General features: G+C 36.4%; 1 protein-coding gene across 3 annotated transcripts; it reads left to right on the top strand.

The window, feature by feature from the left end:
• Positions 1-308: 308 nt before the first annotated feature.
• LOC121407943 (DNA replication licensing factor mcm4-A-like) lies at positions 309-17,570 on the top strand. Of its 3 annotated transcripts, XM_041599204.1 has the most exons (19): positions 309-406; positions 1,896-2,092; positions 2,710-2,883; positions 3,408-3,492; positions 4,148-4,226; positions 4,482-4,685; positions 5,309-5,543; positions 6,699-6,941; positions 7,673-7,904; positions 8,545-8,639; positions 9,280-9,382; positions 10,046-10,222; positions 11,016-11,109; positions 11,507-11,661; positions 12,127-12,244; positions 13,876-14,117; positions 14,818-15,028; positions 15,765-15,853; positions 16,051-17,570. In XM_041599204.1, exons 2-19 carry the CDS (start codon positions 1,900-1,902, stop codon positions 16,052-16,054), a joined length of 2,733 nt encoding a protein of 910 aa, XP_041455138.1. In that variant the 5' UTR covers positions 309-406; positions 1,896-1,899; the 3' UTR covers positions 16,055-17,570. The 3 variants fall into 3 exon arrangements, with proteins under 3 accessions (XP_041455138.1, XP_041455137.1, XP_041455139.1); XM_041599203.1 differs by lacking the exon at positions 16,051-17,570 and having other exon boundaries at positions 15,765-15,960; XM_041599205.1 differs by lacking the exon at positions 16,051-17,570 and having other exon boundaries at positions 338-406; positions 1,900-2,092; positions 15,765-15,960.
• The last annotated feature ends 1,124 nt before the right edge of the window (positions 17,571-18,694 follow it).

Raw genomic sequence — 18,694 nt, 5'->3', positions numbered from 1 at the left:
CGATCCCGGCGCGGCCGGCCGGCCGCCCGGCGCCTCGATCTTCCAATCGATACGACAGTCCCCGAGTACGAGTCAGCGCTAGCTAACAAACAGCGCCTTGTTATGGTATACGTACGGGCCATTTGGCGCGAAAAAGTTTGGTTGGCATTGTTAATATTTTATTTGAAGAAAAAAATATTTATTATAAAAATGAAAGTGAACTATCGTTTGATTAAATGTAATTTATTATTAGTATTACAAATTAAAATTTATATATTTATCGCAGAAAAATTGGAATTTTGATTTTAATTAATACGATTAAACAATATATCTTAATATACTTTCGCGGGATGTTTTAACACGTGATAAATGTTGTCAGCTGCAAACCAAACGAATCAGACAGCGCCTATAAAAGTATCTCGTTGTAGTAAGTATTATTTATTTTGTTATTTTGTCTCAAAGTGTGGAAAAGAGTGTAAGTAAATGAAGGTAGCATCTTGATGTTATGAGCTTGGTTGATTTATATTTGAGAAGGCCAAAGGGAAGATTTATTTGTGTCTACGAGTCGAACTTCGAGTTCGAACAAGGCCCAAGGGCCTCATCCTCGGACCTCACGACATCATTTAAAATTTAAAGGGACATGAATAATCACGCGCGCACCAGCACATGCATAGATCTAGGCCTACATTACATACACATACAGATTACAGTGCGTGAAAAAGGTAATCCAAGTGAAATAGAGGGCTGATATTCAGATATTTAATTTTGTGAAATTATTCTACTTTGGAAAACATAATTTAGACAGATCTATTCTATCAAAAATGTGCACTTGATAGAATGATATTATGTTCAAAAGTAATTTTTGGAATGAAATGATTAACGTTGATGTGTCGTTGTTAAATTTAAGAATAGCGTTTTGAGCCGAGGCATTTCTCTGAATGATAAGTGAAATGTTAATGTCTTACTCTTAATCGACTTGATCTTATTCAAGTTCAACCACACCTCGGCTTCAGCATGTCAACGTCCTCTCCTTTGTCTTTGACACAATGACAGTTGAAAACAAATGCTGGAAGTAGCCAGGGGTCGATTGCACGAAATGGTCTTTGCAAGGGCTGTCTTTCGTGTCTCCCATTCTAAGTTATGATGCGTCATGTGAAACGCATTTCAAGTATATTAACTGGAAATATATTTTGTCTGTTTTTGACAGAATAAAATATTTGGTCATAAAATGATGTGATATCTCATGAAATTGCATAAAATTAGATATAAAACTAAAGCAAGCTAATGAATATTGTTTATCATAAATTTCAGAAACGCCCCGCTTATACTAGCATATCATACAAAAGGTGGGCGACGCGAAAGGCGGTCCTTGTGCAATCGGCCCCAGGTCCCAGGAGGCTCCGGGAGATTAATGACACATCACTGATTTGCTTAATCTCCACGTAGCCAGGGACAAAGGATGCCATTGCTCTAGATCCAGTGATGCACTGAGTATTTTGGCTACAATAATGTTCCAAAATACTTGTTTTCTTTAGGGTTTTGAGCCAAAACTTATGTAAATGGGCTACAATACAAATTGGACCCTTATAGGGTCATATTTTGAAACTATTAAACATAAAATGGAAAATATTGAAAAGTAGAGGAGCGTTTACTCTCATAGTCTGTTATTGTCTCCAGCTTGCCGTCTTTGTTATTGTGGCCGAGCTACAAGACGCGTATAGAGGGCGACAATATCATGAGCAGTGCTAAGTTAGATTTTAAAAATACTTGCATTGGCCGATAAATATGAATTTAAGATTCATGATATTTATCGGCTGAAGCTAGTATTTTTAATAATATTTTGATTCAGTTCTTGTATTTATTTTACATTTTATTCTAATAATAGGTTTACAAGTATTCATATCTGGTGGTTTGTGAAAGATGTCCTCTCCAAGTAGCAGAGTAAGTACTCCCAGCACCAGGAGCAAACGAGGCCGTGGTGATGAAAGTGCAAATGGTACCCCCAGCAAGCGAGGACGTAGTAGTCAAGGCGACAGCCCGGAACATCCAGTTACACCTAGACGCTCGGGGCGATCCACAGCACATGGAACTCCATCCAGCAAAGCTGGCACTCGTAAGTTGATTTCATTTTTTTCACACTTTCTTTGAGGATATCCTGGTTCTAGGAGACAATGGTGTAGTGCTCTTGATCTCCATTCCTCCAAGAGTAAGCAGTGAAAGGGACAATGACAAGGCCTTAAACTTATGGAATCTTTTGCACTATTTTTATTATTGTAACTTATAATTTGTAGGTTAAATTATAACATTTTTAGGTTTTGGCCCCTCCCACAAACTACGACTTTAAAGGGTAGCCTAACCATTTTGTTTGATGATTGATACATACGTCATATTTATGGTCGAATGAACTGGAAAAAGTCTTTGCCTTTGATTTCTTTTAGTTTTATCTCTGAGGACTGCTCTTGAAAAAACATTTCATTGAAACATTCAAAAGTAAAGTTTTAAACATTGCAAGGTACAGATAGCTGTCACATAGTCTAACAGTAATTAATAAAGACAATTCACTTACGATCTTGAGAAGACACATCCATGCACCCCACAAAATAAAATTGGTTTATTAAATCTCAGGGTGTGGCACTTGCCAATGAATAAGTCATTGAGAACAAAATAAAAAAGTGATTAAAAAAGGGGGAACAAAAGAAGTAGTAAAGTTATTTTTTGATATATTTGCAGCTCGTCGTAGTACCCGTGGAAGTACCGCAACGTCGCCCAAGGCTCCGTCAGATAGACCACTAGACTCCTCACCAGGGGGCGACTTACCTCCTATGCCCTCCTCCCCTGCCTCAGGGGAGCCAGGACACGTCCATGATACTTCCCTCTTCTCCAGCCCTGGGGGTGCTAGACCAGGTCAGTATGCACTAGGGTAAAGTGCGACTTACAAAGTTTCTTTTAAGAATTAAGTTCGACTTAGATATGACTTTAAAAATGCCTTACAAATGCCTCTAAATTTCTTGCTTTTTTAGTCAAAACATGTTCAAGCGACGTACTACTTCTCAGTGATCATTAAGTATGCAGACCATATAAAATTTTGCCCTTGCTAATTAGAATCAAACTATCATAAGTGAAATAAACCCCTCATGGAGTCATGATGGAAATGTCTCTAAATTGTGCACACCTATATTGTTTAAATTGCACATTAGTGGAAGAAGGTGATATTTTATGATACATCTTAGAATTGAAGAAGATTCTTTACCATGTCTTTACTTACACCCATTGGTTTTTTTTTTTACTTTAAAGAACTATTTGAATGCACAAGTGTCCTATCTTTGGGTTTTTCTTCTGCTTTGTATGTTTAATATGTGTGTTGTTATAATATAATATTGCTTTTGATCTAATCATATCTGTACTGGTATTTTCTTTTATCTGTTTAGGTATAAGTGAGCTTGATATGAGTTCACCTTTGAACTATGGCACCCCTAGTTCATCACGCCTTGGAAGCACTCCAGGACGTAGTGTGTATCCTTTATTCACATCTAGTCACAAAGTCAATAATATAACATTTTGTGGGTGGATAGATTTAATATTGCTTGTTTTAAAACAATATGTTACCCTAAATTATTAAAATGTTTTCAATATCAGAAAACTGTATTTGTTGTGATTTTTGTTCTGCAACATTTTCAAGTACACAAAAGATTCTTGAAGCCTTCAGATCACTGGTCTGCTTTGGATGTTGGCATTTCATGCCACATCAGTTCCCATCTCACGATACAGTGGTTGTCCACATCTTATGCCAGTACCATGTCATATCAATACTAAGTGCATCTACTGCATCATTTGATGTTTCTTTTGGTGTTAACTTCCAATATATCTTATTTCATCAATGTCATATTGTTGATGGTTTCTTGCACTCTGTTAGAATTCATAGAGTTATCATCTAGAAGTTTAATTTGATTCTATGGAAATCAAGGGTGAAATGATTATTTCGCAGAGATACTTTTGTATTCAAGGCAGATGTTTGGACACAAGTACAATGGAGAGGAATCTGCAATTGAGCTATCGCATTGAGTACAAAAATTGAATGAATAATTTAAAAAAATTGTTTCAGATCAATGTTTTGCTACCAAAACATTCCATCTTTGCATTGTAAGTTCCTTGACAATTTATTGTGCAGTGGTACACCCATCCGTCCAAGGAGTGACATCCGTAGTGACAGGAAGATTAGGCAAGTTAACTTGGGCTCAGATCAATCGGTAAGTGCAGGTTTTGAGCACTCTTGTAAATGAGTTTCAATGAAGACAGCCTTTGATCTGTTCAGCAGTGTGAACATAAATGAGTTACTGTACTATGCAGACAGGATTTGATTTATTAGTGTAGTGTGAACATGATAAAAAAAACTACCATTTTCATATTTTTGATAATGCTGAAAAAAAATAATGAAAAAAAAATCATTTGAAAAAAAAAGGTTCCGAAGGTCATATTGTCATTTTTTTCTCTATTTCCTCAAGGGTGAGCCAGCTACCGAGCCAACTGGAGCAGTGACCAGTGACCAACCCGCCGGTCAGCAGATGGTCATCTGGGGAACCAATGTGGTTGTCACGGAAACCAAAGATAAATTTCAGCGATTTGTTGAGCGTTTCATCGATCATGACGCTGACCCTTCTGAAGGCATTAATCCTCATGAACCACTCTATTTGCAGAAATTAGAAGAGGTAGGTTAAACTTAATTTATACTTCTGAGGTTGATTTTAGGTTGAGGGATTTCATTGCATAAAGTGACATTGCTAGAGAGAAACAGAGTGACAGAGAAAATGATGAGATCTTTATTTTGAATAGTTCTACATGGTTTCCCTTTGCTCTAGTTAACAGAAATTAATCTTGGTCTTTGTTGACCTTGATTTTAAAGACTTTCCCATGCCTGAAAAGACAAACATTGTAATGTAGATGAGGGGCTTGAAACTTGCTCACTTTAATGTTAAAGTCAGTTGGGCATCAGTTTTCATGGAAAGTTGATTATTTTTTGCTGACCCCAGAACTAGTGAAAAGTATTGGAAATACCTATAACAGAGACATCTTGGGGGGGGGCAAACTCAGTGTATCAGCGAGAAATTCTTTGGCCAAACCTGCTTACCCTTGGGCACTAGTTGGGCTAGGGAAAGTGAGATAATGACTATACCATAGGGCATTTTCCAGTGGCATTTTCATAACCTCTCCTAGTCATAAATCCTGGATCTACCATTTAACCAATTGGGATTTATGTCCGAATGGTGTCAAATTCCTCTTGAAAACAGACGTAAATCCTCTTAAACTAGTGTTTCATTTTCTATTCCATCAGATCCAAACCCTTGAGTTGCCATTTTTGAATGTGAACTGTAAGCACATGAAGGACTTTGATGCGGACCTCTACAACCAGCTGGTCACCTACCCGCAGGAAGTGATTCAGATTTTTGACATGGCTGCCAATGAGATGTTCTTTGAACGTTATCCCGATACAAACCTTGAGCATCAGGTCCAGGTCAGGACCTTCAATGCAGAGAAGACCAAGAACATGAGGTCCCTGAACCCTGAAGGTGGGTCTAATCAGGTCTACCATCCTATAGATCACCTGTTTTTTTCCACGTCACATGGTGATTTGGAGTATAGTCTAATGAGCTTTCCCTCAGTGTTAGCTAACAACAACTTGAACTGTCCAAGAAAATTGATAGGAAATGGGTATTGCGGACATTGTTCGGGATTTCATGTTTTGAAATGGGATCCGTTTATTTTAAATCATTTATCAAAACTTATTTTTTGTGAGAAGCAATCAAGTTTTGATATGAATCCTAAGAATTTGTAATTGAAATAACCATTTATGACATTTAAAAGTTGATTCTTTAAATGATATACTCAGAATTGCATTATTACATGCTTTGATTTTTGTCTCACCTGCATAGCAGAGTGAGACTATAGGCGCTGCTTTTCCGACGGCGGCGGCGTCAACACCAAATCTTAACGGAAGGTTAACTTTTTGAAATGACAGCATAACTTAGAAAGTATGTGGACCTAGTTCATGAAACTTGGACATAAGGTTAATCAAGTATTACTGAACATCCTGCATGAGTTTCACGTCACATGACCAAGGTCAAAGGTGATTTAGGGTCAATGAACTTTGGCCAAATTGGGGGTATCTGTTGAATTACTATCATAACTTTGAAAGTTCATGGATCTGATTCATGAAACTTGGACATAATAGTAATTATCACTAAACATCCTGTGCAAGTTTCAGGTCATTTAGGGTCAATGAACTTTGGCCATAATGGGGGTATGTGTTGAATTACCATCATAACTTTGAAAGTTTATGGATCTGATTCATGAAACTTGGACATAAGAGTAATCAAGTATCACTGAACATCCTTTCCGAGTTTCAGGTCACATCATCAAGATCAAAGGTCATGTAAGGTCAATGAACTTTGACCATGTTTGGGGGTATTTGTTGAATTACCATCATATCTCTGTAAGTGTATTGGTCTAGTTCATAAAACATGGACATACGAGTAACCAAGTATCACTAAAAATCTTGTGCGAGTTATAGTAGTTTTCAAAGTCAGCACTGCTGCTATATTGAATCGTGTAATGCAGGTGAGACCGCCAGAGGCATTCCACTTTTTTATATGCCTGTAGTGAATGTGAGAATCTTTGCTTGCTGTATTGCACCATTATGATGTTTATTACTTTTCCTTGTACAGATATTGACCAGCTGATCACCATCACTGGAATGGTCATCCGTACCTCCCAGCTCATTCCTGAGATGCGCGAAGCGTTCTTCCGTTGCCACGTCTGCTCCTATACCCAGAGTGTGGAGATTGACCGTGGTCGTATCGGAGAGCCGGCCGTTTGCCGAGGCTGTCAGACCAAGTACAGCATGGCGCTCATTCACAATAGATCACAGTTCTCGGACAAGCAGATGGTTAAACTCCAGGAATCACCAGGTATTTAGAGGGGGGAGTGAACTGACTGACACAATTGTGTGGTCTCTCATTGCCTATGTGTTTTAAAATGCTTGTCTTAAAATATTCCTGTTTGGATAACTATTAAAAATATTTTAACTACCAAAAAAAATCTGATTCTGATCTTGATCTGATCCTGGTTCTATGGTTAAAAGTGTGAATCTAATTCCTATGTAAAGTGGGGAGTATAAGTAATATTGTACAGTCTATTGGCAACGTTGAATTGATGTTTCACCCACGTCTCTAATTAGAGAGTGGCTTAAAAAAAAGAAACATGATCGATACAAAACACCTCAGGGGAGTGTTTCATGAAAAGGTCTGTCAGTGATTGTTACACTCGCTTTCAGCCAATCGGATCAAGAATTCTTGTTACATCTATCTGTGAAAATCACAGACACTACTTTTCATGAAATGGTCTGCAGGGCAACGTAAAACAAAGGTTTGCAATCAGTCGATAAATACCAGTCAATCAAGATCATCGTTGCAAGCGCACTTTATTTGAAATACTGACTGGGAACCAATCGGCGCGGTCCTTTCATATTTGCATTTCATTGCAAACCTTTGTGTTACGGAGCCCTGATCTCAGACTGAGACACAAGATACCTATAAACCTAACACTTTTTGCCATTCCTGATTTTCAGCCTGAATACATGGCATTTACTATATCAAACAAAATTACATGCTATACCTTTTTGCCTTGTGATTACTTCCAGATGACATGCCTGCCGGTCAGACCCCACACACCGTCGTCCTCTATGCCCACAACGATCTTGTAGACTATGTATCGCCTGGTGACAGGGTGTCCGTGACCGGTATCTACCGTGCTACCCCTCTCCGCGTGAACCCCAATCAACGCAATGTGAAGGCTGTGTACAAGACCTACATTGATGTCATCCAGTTCTGCAAGGATGATTCAGAGAGGCTACATGAGAATGTAGATGATGGGTAAGTTTATTTTTTTTCTATTGTACATGCTCACTTGTTGCAAGTTTTTTTTTCTTTAACTGATTGAAAATGTGGTAGTGTGAGCAAGTAATGTTCTGTTTTTGCTGGTGATGGCTCAACAAATCCAATAAGTATATCTGTCCTTGATGAAGTAAAGAGGGATTTTAAAAATGAAATCTTGGATCTGCCCTTAGCCTCTGTAATAATCTCTGCAGGAATGAATTAGTGGAAGCGAATAGCCTTCATAATGTCATAATCTCTTAGCACCCTCCCTCAGAGGTTTTCGGAATATAAATATCAGATGCACCAGCTGCATACATTATCAACGATGATGATCTGCAGCAATTACATTGCGCCATATTTCTGTTTAAAAAACAATTGTAGATGCTTGCTCATCCAATTGATTTGATTACTAGACTTCTGCTGAAAAAAGTAAGTTTTGAGGGGATATTTGAAGAGTTCCATGCTGTTGGTTTCACAGAGTGAAGAGGGGAGGGCGTTCCAATCACGTGAAGCAACGCATACAAGGCAATGGCTACAGCCTCTAAGATAGTGGTGTGATCATGTCATTTCATTGGGTTTAAAAGTTGAAAAAGTTGTTGAAAGTGTTTGACATTGTTTCATTTTATTTGTTTTCCAGTGATGATAAACAAACTTTCACAGAGGAGCGTAAGGAAGAGCTCATCAATCTCTCCAAGACATCAGATATCTACAACAGACTTGCTCGAGCACTAGGTAAAGATGTGGGTTTTTTTCATGTTCTAACATTCATCAACTCTTGACAGTTTGACTATCCAATATTTTGACATCATGCCCATCATCACAAATCTACCAAACCATCTTACACGAAGTGTCGGCATTTCAACATTGTGCCCATCATTAGAAATCTACCAAACCATCTTACATTAAGTGTCGGCAATTCAACATTAAACCTATCATAAGAAATCTACCAAACCATCTTACATTGAGTGTCACATTTCAACATGATGCCCATTGGAAGTCTGGAGCCTGTCGCAGGAGTTGCATTTGAACACAACTAAAGCCCCTAATGCGCTATTTAGATTGGCTGAGATTCTAATTGCAACTCATTCTTCAACAGGATCCTTGCAGTGTCCGACAGGATCTCTTGCTCTTTTGAGATAAATTCCCAGTTGCGTTTGGTGTATAATGCATTGCCGAAATGGTTTTCATCAATGAGATTATGCTTTAAATGACATTTACATGATTATGCGTTTAATGATATCGGTTTGTAAAACACGCCTATATGAGGTAGATGAGTGCATCTCGAACAGCTTCAGTTTGTCCGCTTTTAAGGCTATTTTACAATTTTGCCGTATCAAACACTTATCTATTAGTATTATTTTCTATCTGGTAGCACCAAGTATTTATGAGAATGAAGACATCAAGAAAGGAATCCTCTGTCAGTTGTTTGGATCAGCCAAGAAAGATTTCTCTAATGCAGGAAGAGGCAATTTCAGGTGAGTCTTTTTAACCATTTGACTGCAAGGTTATGTACTTATGAAGAAAATACTCATGTGCTACACAGTGCAATGGACATGCTACTAGTACAGTATGCTTTTCTTTTCATTTGAAGCATCATTTTGCACTTTTTATACCCCTTCTATGCAAATGGCACCTAAACACATTAAAAATCTAAAAACTATGTACAACTGATGGCACTATTGGGTTTCCCTGTGATTTATCGGGGATCAGATCAGTCATTCCAGTTCTAAATGGTGGCTTACAGTGGAAAGTGAATGGGGTGCTTTCGATGAAACGTTTTGGTCTAATGCCGGAGTGGTCTTTCCACTTTGCCTTTAAATTGTACTGCATTTTGTTAAATGAAAAATTAAATTTTGATTCATAAACATAATTCTAAACATAACTTCTACAACTAGATGTAAAACAAAAGGGGTATAATTTTGTATAGCCTATTTGGAAATTAGACCAATGGTAAATGGTGTAACTGGCAACAAGACCAAATGATTCATACACAACTTAGTTGTAGATAAACTAGGATTAGACCTTGTGGGATGAGACTAAATGGAAAGTGGATGAAGCGGTTGTAGATCAAATGGCCAATATAATTCAAGCCTAAGGAAACTGCCTGAATTTACCAACTAATTTTCTTCTGACCGTAGATCCGATATCAACATCCTCCTGTGTGGAGACCCTGGTACCAGTAAGTCACAGTTGCTTCAGTATGTACATCGTTTGGTCCCTAGGGGGCAGTATACATCAGGCAAGGGGTCGAGCGCTGTCGGTCTGACTGCCTACGTCACAAAGGATCCGGAGACGAGGCAGCTGGTTTTACAAACGTGAGCATGCAATCTTCCTTTTTCTGTGGTATTAAAAATATCTGATGCTTTCACTTAGCCAATTCAATGGATTTTGATTCTGTTGATATTTCTGTGTAAATTATTTGACTTGGATCAAGTCATTTACAGAAAAAATTTTGTAAACAAAAAAAATTAGTTACATGAAAGTGAAGAATAATTATGATTTCAATCCGTTCTTGTGTAAAACTCACAATTCTTTCAAACTGCCTGCCTGTATCTTAAGACTACCGTACACCTTACAATTGGTCTGCGACCCGATTTTGGAATAACATGTAGTAGAATTTGATGCTAATATTGAGACGTAACATCTTGCTGTCCAATATTCTAAATCATGGTACGAATACCTGTATTCAAATCTGTGACTATTCTATCAATAGTATACAAACAAATTTAATATCTAGTCATAATGATGTCATGTAGCAATCATACCATTGGCTATGATTTAAAGCTGATTTGGCCTTTACTCCAAAATGAAATTTTGCAATCATCCAAAATTGTTAGTATACTTTCAGTTCATTTTAACCTCAAATAAGAAGATACTTTTCATTCACATTTTCAGAAAATGAGCAAAATGTGATTTGTTCCAAAATTGGATCATGGACCAGTAGTAAGGTGTGTGGTGGCTTTTAATCTTTTCACAGTTTTCTTTTCCTTCCTTTATTCGATTCATGCAATTACAATGTTTAAATGATGATGAATAATTGAGAAATTATATGGAACATTGGAATTAGTGACCTTCATATTTCAAGATTGGTTTTTGTTCTGATTGCAGTGGAGCTCTCGTACTCAGTGATAATGGAATCTGTTGCATCGATGAATTTGACAAGATGAATGACAGTACAAGATCTGTTTTACATGAAGTTATGGTAAGCCTAAAGTGGATCCCTTCATCTGATGGTTCATACTTATAACCCTCATTTCTCATGCTCTGGCTTCTTTTAGATTTCCTTGTAAGGAACCAAATTGGATCTGATGCCCCACTTTATTGATTACTGAATAATAAATTGGAATACAGTAAATAGTACATTGATAAGTGACCTGTCACAGAGGAAATGAGAAATCAAATAATACAATTGAATTATTACAGATGATGTTTATGTTTTTTGACTGCCAATCAAATTATTGTGGGGGGGATGTATCAGATATTCCTTATGCCTTATTTTGGCTTGATTTTGCCTTCTTTAAATTGTGTTTTGCTTCAAAGGGAGCAAGCAAAAAAGTTTTACCATTTCACTCTCGAATGCATTCTTTTGTAACTTTCAGGAACAACAAACACTCTCAATCGCCAAGGCTGGGATCATCTGTTCTCTGAATGCCCGTACATCCATCTTGGCCGCTGCTAACCCTGTGGACTCGCAGTGGAACCCTAAGAAGACTATTATTGATAACATTCAGCTCCCTCATACCCTCCTCTCAAGGTGAGAATGACTGTCAAAACATGATTATTTCTTCAACCCTGGGCACCATCTTACAAACAGCTGCGATTGATCCAATCAACCTCAACTATATGGAAATCCATCAATGTCATAATTTTTTCCAAAGGAAATCTGCACAATGTCCTTTGTAAACAGAGAGAAGCAGACTGAATTTGCGAGAAAACGATGGGTGTATGAACATACATCATATTCAGAAAATATTTTGAACAAACATGCATTTTATACGTTGATGTTGCTGGCTTTCCATAGTTTTTAATTGATTGGATCAATCGCATACTCTTTGTAAGACCCCTGGTCAGTCATCACACTAAATAAGTAATGTTGAAGAAGAGGAGAGTGCAAGTACATGTATGGCTAAAGTTCTCGAACTCAGGCCAATTCTGAAATGAACAAAATGGATGGATGTAAACATATGAAATAAACCTTTTTTTGACCTTTGACCTTCAGGTTTGACCTAATCTTCTTGATGCTAGATCCCCAGAATGAGATCTTCGATCGGCGCCTTGCCAACCATCTTGTTTCCCTTTATCATCAAGGAGGCCAAGAAACGGAAGAGGAATTCTTGGTAAGAAAAAAAGTCTGACCTTTAAATTTTTCTTTCAAAAGAATCCTATCAAAGGACAATACCATGAAATAACCTCATTATAGGTCAGACCTTCATTTTTCTCCAATCTTACTTCACATCTTGAACTTTTTGAGGCATGATAAATTTTAGAGCATTCCAAAATTTCATATGAAGTAGAAAACAAAGATAAATTGCTTTTGGAGGGTTCATCATATAGGAGGCTGGGCATATTTATTTCAGGGGATTGCTCAGAAGTTGTTTCTTTATTAATTTGTATCGATGTTTTGATAATATTTGACTGAAGAAATTTGTTATTGCCTGTTAGCAAATGTGTCAAAAATTATTTGAAATACCAAGATCTAATTAATGGAGACCGAGCTTTGAAATAAAGTAGCAAGTTTAACCTTGTTTAAAAATAATTTTACAGATATTGATCTTTGTGCAATTGTGAAATTAGATCCTAATTCAAGAAAGCTTAGTTTCTCCCAAGATCAGTAAATTTGTTATACAGTAGCAACTTTTGCAAGATTAAACTTCTGATTTTCTTCCATAATAATGACAACAACAATAACAACTATAACAACTACAGAGGATAGAGTAGGTACAGAAATAAGGAATATATATGTTCTAAGATCAACATATACATCTCAAGATTCTAATTTTGCATGCTTTGTACATTAAGGGATAGTAATTAATAGAAATTCAAGGTTGATTCCCCCCCATATCTGTGCTTGCCATCCTGTATATTACACAGGAGATATTTTTAGTGCAATCTATATTAGCAAAGTATAATTGGCAATCTGGAGAATTTTCTAATTGCAAAATATGTTGAGGAATTAATTGAAAATTAAAGGAGAATGAAACCATTGGAACAAGATAGTTTGTGTGAAAACAGAAAAATCAAAGAAACAGATCAACGAAAGTTTGAGAAAAATCGGACAAATAATGAGAAAGTTATGAGCATCTGAATATTGCAATCCCTAATGCTATGGAGATAGCAAATTGGCAATGCGACAAAGATGTGTGATGTCACCTGTGAACAACTCTCCCCATTACTTTAGTATATATTTCACTTGAATTGCCTCTTTTATCACATCTATCCATAGATCATGTGTTCTTTCTACATGAGGGCATGTAATACATATTTTTTAAGAATACATCATGGATAAAGAGTTTGTATCATAAGAAAAGCAAAAAGAGACATTTTGAGGGTATTTTATAGTCCACCAAAGGGAAAGTTGTTCATCAGTGACATCACACATCCTTGTCGCATTGCCAATAGGAGGATCTCCATAGCAATAGTGATTGCAATATTCAAATGCTCATAACTTTCTCATTATTTGTCCGATTTTTCCCAAACTTTCTTTATTCTTATTCTTTGATTTTTCTGTTTCTACACAAGCCTATTTGTTCCAAAGGTTTCATTCCCCTTTAACATTTGTAAATTAACACGAAATCTGACTTATGTATTGCAAGGAGACATTGTTCATTAATGGAGAAATACATGATTGTCTAGATTTCACCATACTATAATTATTGATGTACGTAATGTTAGGACTGGATGTCAGTATTCAGTGGGCCTAGTTGTCTAGTCATATTTCGTCATTGTGATTACAATCTAATCTGTACAGGACATGAGCCTGCTGAGGGACTACATTTCTTACGCACGGACCTACGTCCAGCCAAACCTCGGTGACGAGGCTAGTCAGCTCCTTATCCAGGCATATGTAGAGATGAGGAAGATTGGCAGTGCCAAGGGAATGGTGTCTGCGTATCCTAGGCAACTGGAATCGCTGATAAGGCTGTCCGAGGCACACGCTCGCATGAGGTTCTCTAAGGAGGTGGAGAGGGAGGATGTTCACGAGGCTAAGAGGTAAAAAATGGGGGTACATTGCTGATTGCTATACACCCACCTTGTTTATTATCCATTCTGTCTAATACCATCTCATTTCACAGTGTTTTCTTCAGCGAGAAAATTTATGAACTTGTGCATATCATTTATGAATTTCATAGTACTTGTTATTGATGTAGATTTCCCATCTTTATCAATCCTGTTTTTTGGTGTGTTGTAATGACATTTTTTATGGCAAATTGAGATGAATTCGACAATGTTTTTTACAGGGTTGATATTTTTAGTTCATATGACACTTTATACATGAATAATAAAGATCTTTAAAGATCATGCCTGAATTGAAAAAAAATTGAATAAAATAATACATCAGTGGATTGAAAGAATGAATACGGGTAATTTTGCAAATTGAGTCGTCTTCAGTGGAATTATGTATTGGCTATGCATGGCTGTTTTTTGTCTTCATGTATTTTTAGCTGAAGTTGAACTGAATCTGAGAAAAGTAAAATCCATGAAAGAAAGCATCTAGTCATTACATTAATGAATGCTTGAACTCCACAGTCCATGTGTTGATTTCTATATCCATATGCTCCATATTCATACTGCTTTTCTTTAAAATGTCAATCCATAAATTTCTAGCTGAATTGTATTATGTTAGAGCTGGAAATGAAGTAAAGAATCATTTGGTCACAACCATCCCTTTCCTTACATTCCAACAATTTAGGCTCCACTATGAGGCCCTGAAGCAGGCTGCCTTTGACCCGAGAGACGGAACCATCAACGTTGACATCCTAGCCACCGGTGTTAGTAACACGGCCCGTAAGCAGCAGCAAGAATGTGCTAGCGCCCTCAAGAAGCACATCGAAGCAAAGGGCAAGGTCGTCATGCTCAAGTATCATCAGCTTTACGAAGAGTTCCGACAGTCATCGGATCTGGTAAGACGCTCATTTACTTTAAATGAATGTAAAGAGCTACTAGTATTGCTACTGTTACTATAACTGCGATGACAACTACTACTGCTTCTACTGCTACTTCTACTTCCACTACTACTGCTACTAATGCTATTGCTACTACTACTACTACTACTAATACTTTTACTATAACTACTATTATTACCACTACTACTTCTACTACTACTACTACTACTACTACTACTACTACTACTACTACTACTACTACTACTACTACTGCTACTACTACTTCTACTGCTGCTACTACTACTGCTACTACTACTACTACTACTATTATTACTACTAATTTTGATTTTTACTTTAACTACTTCTACTAAATCCTTCTACAACTTCTACTTCGACGTCATTGATGGAAACGATATCTACTACCTCTGCTACATCTACTATCACAACGACCATGATAACCATTACCATCACAGGTACTGCTACTCAAAATAACAGTGATAAAGATGATGATGGAGACAATAATGAGTATTCTACAGAACAATTTTTCACAGAACTGGCACTAGCGATGTTGGTTCTACAAGAAACACAATTTATAATATTTTAATAACTTCAGTCAGCTAAATGTCACTCTAATGAGTGCTTCCCAGATGACGCTCATTCATTGATTTACTTATGTTTGGTGATGTATATGATTTATGTGTGAATTGCTATATCTAATCTTATCTACCAATTACCCCCCTTATTTCCTGTGCAGCCCATTACAAGAGATATGTTCGATGGAGCATTGAGAGTTCTACAGGACCAGGACTTCTGTATCAAGACCAACAAAACCATCAGGATTATCTAAAACTATAATTGGATGGACCAAGACTTCTGTATCAAGACCAACAAAACCATCAGGAATTCTGGATTATCTATAACTAGACTTGGATGGACCAAGACTACTGTATCAAGACCAACAAAATCATCAGGATTATCTAAAAGTAGAATTGGATGGACCAAGACATCTGTATCAAGACCAACAAAGCCATCAAGATTATCTAAAACTAGAATTGGATGGACCAAGACTTCTGTGTTAAGACCATCATGATTATCTAAAATCTAGACTTTGATGGATCCTTTATTGCTCAGGATCTCGCAAAATAAGGTTACTTTAATTATTTTCATAAGTACCTCAAATTTTATCTAGTTATGCGAATATTAAAAAAAAACGATGTTAGATTGAATATTCAATCTTATAAAGACTAGATGGAAACCAGAAATATAATAATAATCAGTATATCATTGATTGAAATATAATTGATTATATAATATAACACTCATATATTTTTGTTGTTGCAGATGTGGTGTTGTTAAATAGGGTTTGGTAATTACACTTTCTATGAGAGAAATGTATTTCTTTGAACTCTCTACATGATTATGTTTTAAGTTTTAATAAGAAGAATATGTGAATTTCTTCTGTTTGAAATATGAATAAAATAGCTTTGTAAGAACATTCGCTATAAATGTCCTCATCACTTTTGCATGTAAATTTCTGCAAAACCTAATGAATTGCTCAAATAAGAAGGCGAAAAACATCCACAGCATCCTTGTATTGCAACAGCCTCTACAATGATCGCTACAAAGTCAAACTGAATACCAGTGTTTCTTGTTAATATTCTGTATACGGTATTAAGTTATTATTTCAGAGTGGTGTTTATATTTTTGTTTACTTAAGCCAGTCAGTCTTCATCAGGACTCTTCATAGGATACCAAACATATTAGTACGTCTATGGTAGCGAAAGCATCTAAGAAATTATCCCTATCAAAATTGCAGAGTGAAAAATTGTGAAGAAAAATGTTTTTTTAAACTGAACATATTGAAGGTATTAAACATTATATCCCAAGTTTTGAATATCAATGGCTCTGTGAATAACTTTCAGGTTGAGTTTAGCTTCAAACATGTTTTCTTTATGAAAATGTTAGTATTTCTTCTTTATTTTTTGTCCTTAAGTTACTCTTGTGTCAACCATTTGGTAATTCAATGTGAATATCAAAATCACAGAAAACCGTTCAATAATTAGCGTGTATACTGTTGTCCCTATACAATTTTGAACCTCTTATACAAATGTGTTGTATGTGAGGGTCCCCTCTTTATTTTCTATTTTAGTTATTATGTTTGTTTCTAACAAATGGTTGATTATCAAAGATATTTATTTAATCTTATGAATCCAAGGTATTTTAACCTGCCAATTACTTTTGCAGTGCATATGCTATTTCTAAACACATGGGGAAAAAATTCACATTTTTAGTTTAAATTCAACAAGTGTAACTTTTTTTTGTTGGAGAAAGTGCCTTAAATGTATCATGAAATGAACTGTATATAATATAATATCCTTTTTTTTTGAAAAAAATGTAAAAAAAGCTCATCTGTAATATAAATTTGTTTGTACATATTGTATGTATTAACGAGGTGTCATTGTGCTTTCTAGCCCTGCCCCAGTTTCATGGAAGATTGTTAGTATTAATAGCAAAGGCAAAATTATTTTTGTCCCATTAGCTATCAGCCAATCAAATGCTAGGATTTCAGTAGCTTTTTTCATTGGTTGGCTGTACCGTTTTTTCTTGAAACCGGACCCTGAATGTGGGTAGATCAGCAAACATGTATATGAGCCTTACCATTTGGGCTTTGATCGAATTATCAGTCAATTTGTAAAGATTGGAAATGCTTCATTCATGCTGTGACATCATGTGAACATTTCACTCAATAAATTGGTATATAAACACTGATGGGGTTTTATTGATGTTTCCTGTTACAGTGGTTTATCTCTTACTATTTTTTTTTTCATTGTCGAGGATGGGAGGGTTTGGGATAGAAGAAAGGGACAGTAATAAACAAACGCAAGTTCTCCACTCTACTAATTTTAGAACAGAAAACTAGTGACATGTTTCCCGAAAAATGAGTCTTAATGTGTTTATATTTTACAATTGATTTCTTCTTCCGGGCCAAATATAGAAAAAACAAAGAAAAGATACTACTGAGAGAATATGGTTTGTTAATTAACCGTAATGTACTTTATTGCATTTTGTTTATAAGATTTTTTGGGTTACTTGTCTCCTTTTTGTCAAAGTAGGGTGTAGCCCTCCACCTCCAAAAAACTAGGCAGGCAAGGTCAAAAGTCAAATATGCCACTGCGTAACTGAAGAACTGTTCGAGCGATCAATTTTAAACTTGGTCTGTATTTATGAGTGACAATCACCTGGGTCCAGTTTCATAAAAACTAATATCAAGTGCATGATTTCGATAAATTTCCTATCAGCCAATCAGATTTAAGGATTTCAGTAGCTTTTAACGCTTGTTGTTAATTTGATGTCGTTTGGAGGTTTGCATTATGGTATGAATAATCTCAGAAGTGGATACCAATCCTGGAAAGGATTAAAGAAAGTGGATAGAAGTAGAAGTGACATGGAGAGGCAAGAATGTGGAAGGTTAGACAGACTTATCTTTCTGAAATGAGCGTACTTCTTAAAAAGGCAGTAAACTAGAAAGTGTAGCCTAAAGCTTGAGTCGTAGGCAGGGTGAAAAGCTTAACGAGAGCTTGGTGAGAGGTTTGAGTAGACGAGAGAAGAGAGTGGAGTTTTATAGCAGGAGTAGATGAGAAGGCTTGAAGGCCTGCCTGAAATGTTGAGTCTTTTCAAAGCTGT

Source organism: Lytechinus variegatus, chromosome 2 (assembly GCF_018143015.1).
Source record: "Lytechinus variegatus isolate NC3 chromosome 2, Lvar_3.0, whole genome shotgun sequence".
Classification (NCBI taxonomy): Eukaryota; Metazoa; Echinodermata; class Echinoidea; order Temnopleuroida; family Toxopneustidae; genus Lytechinus; species Lytechinus variegatus.
Note: the sequence above shows the minus strand (reverse complement) of the source record. Positions and strands in the feature narration are given on the sequence as shown.

What these genes read in the sequence shown, in the direction of transcription:
- LOC121407943 (XM_041599204.1), top strand. Translation starts at nt 1,900, where the DNA reads ATGTCCTCTCCAAGTAGCAGAGTAAGTACTCCCAGCACCAGGAGCAAA. An exon ending in GCAGGAAGAGGCAATTTCAG is followed by an intron (nt 9,383 to 10,045) that starts GTGAGTCTTTTT and finishes TTCTGACCGTAG; the next exon opens with ATCCGATATCAACATCCTCC. An exon ending in AAACGGAAGAGGAATTCTTG is followed by an intron (nt 12,245 to 13,875) that starts GTAAGAAAAAAA and finishes TAATCTGTACAG; the next exon opens with GACATGAGCCTGCTGAGGGA.